Source organism: Aplysia californica, unplaced genomic scaffold (assembly GCF_000002075.1).
Source record: "Aplysia californica isolate F4 #8 unplaced genomic scaffold, AplCal3.0 scaffold00001, whole genome shotgun sequence".
NCBI classification, from domain to species: Eukaryota; Metazoa; Mollusca; class Gastropoda; order Aplysiida; family Aplysiidae; genus Aplysia; species Aplysia californica.
This window is the reverse complement of record NW_004797271.1, coordinates 6,101,368-6,102,535: the sequence shown is the minus strand read 5'-3', so window position 1 is coordinate 6,102,535 and position 1,168 is coordinate 6,101,368. Positions and strand designations below refer to the sequence as shown.

Here is a 1,168-nt window from a genome sequence, read left to right as displayed (position 1 = left end):
AATAACATATATTATGCAAGTGCATAGCGCATATCCATACTCTACAAGCAGCTGTATGCGGGTAACAATTATATTACCCCAGCATACCCTGAATGTCCAGGAACATTCTCGGCTTCCCGAGAAGCATACAGTGCAAGCAGCCGATTAACCATTGAAGCACTATCGAACTGACAAGATCTTTCGCCGTCTATAGCTGAGTGCCAATTCCAATCTGGGAGAAGTGAGCGAAATTCGTGTAAAGTGTTTTTCCCAAGGACACGACGTTGGGCCCCTGACTGAGTTCTAACACCTGACCTTGAGGTTACTAAGCCCGACAGCCCATCCCCTCCTTTCAAACACTCTGTTATCTCATTTTTATTTCAAGACACTTATAGACGAAAGTGGGTGGTTGGCGGGTGCTCCGGTGTTGTTCGCTTCTTCTTTCCTATGAAACATCTATCGTCCTTATCTCCCCTTCTTCTTTTTTATGTTTGTTACTCTCTTGCAACACCTCTAATCTTCTGGCGCTCATATGACCTTATGCAGTTGCAAGCGCTGTAAATCCTCTACTAAAGCTAAAAAACACGAAAGACGAGAGAAAACCCACATTGAAAAGTATTAAAACCCCAACCCGATCCATCCCATCCCCCATAAAAGCAAACAACAAACGAAGAAACAAAGAAAAAACAAAGAAACAAAGAAACAAACAACAAAACAAAAGACAACCCTCTTTACCTGATCAGGTCTTCCCTGGTGACGTCATCGGGCAGTCCGGCCATGGTGGACAGGTCAGCGGCGCTGCTGCCGGACATGTAGACGAGCATGTCGTTCAAGGTCATGTCGGACCAGGGCTCAGGCACCTCCAGGTCCCGGTCGTGGTGCAGGATCTCCCGCAGTGTGCTGTTCCACTGGATTCTGGAAAACGAGAAGAGAAACATGATGACAATGACACTAGCAATGGCAGTGACAATGACAATGACAGTGACAATAACAGTGACAATGACAATAACAATGACAATGACAGTGACAATAACAGTGAAAATGGGAAAGTGATAATAGCAATAGCAGTGGCAATGAAAATCTTTGTTTATCAGTTTGTCTGTTTGTTTGTTTTTCCGTCAATGGGTTTGCTGGTACGTCCATTTTTAACCTCATTTTTTTCATCTTCTTCCCCCCCCCCCTTCTCTCC

The 1,168-nt window shown here is 44.7% G+C and overlaps 1 protein-coding gene across 1 annotated transcript in view; it reads right to left on the bottom strand.

Annotated features, from left to right (window-relative positions):
• Positions 1-714: 714 nt before the first annotated feature.
• Positions 715-1,168, bottom strand: part of LOC101847774 — a gene marked incomplete at its 3' end in the record, with an annotated part of 162,291 nt that continues 161,837 nt past the window's right edge. The window contains 1 exon segment of the mRNA XM_005088956.3: positions 715-894. Coding sequence (XP_005089013.2) covers positions 715-894 — 180 coding nt within the window.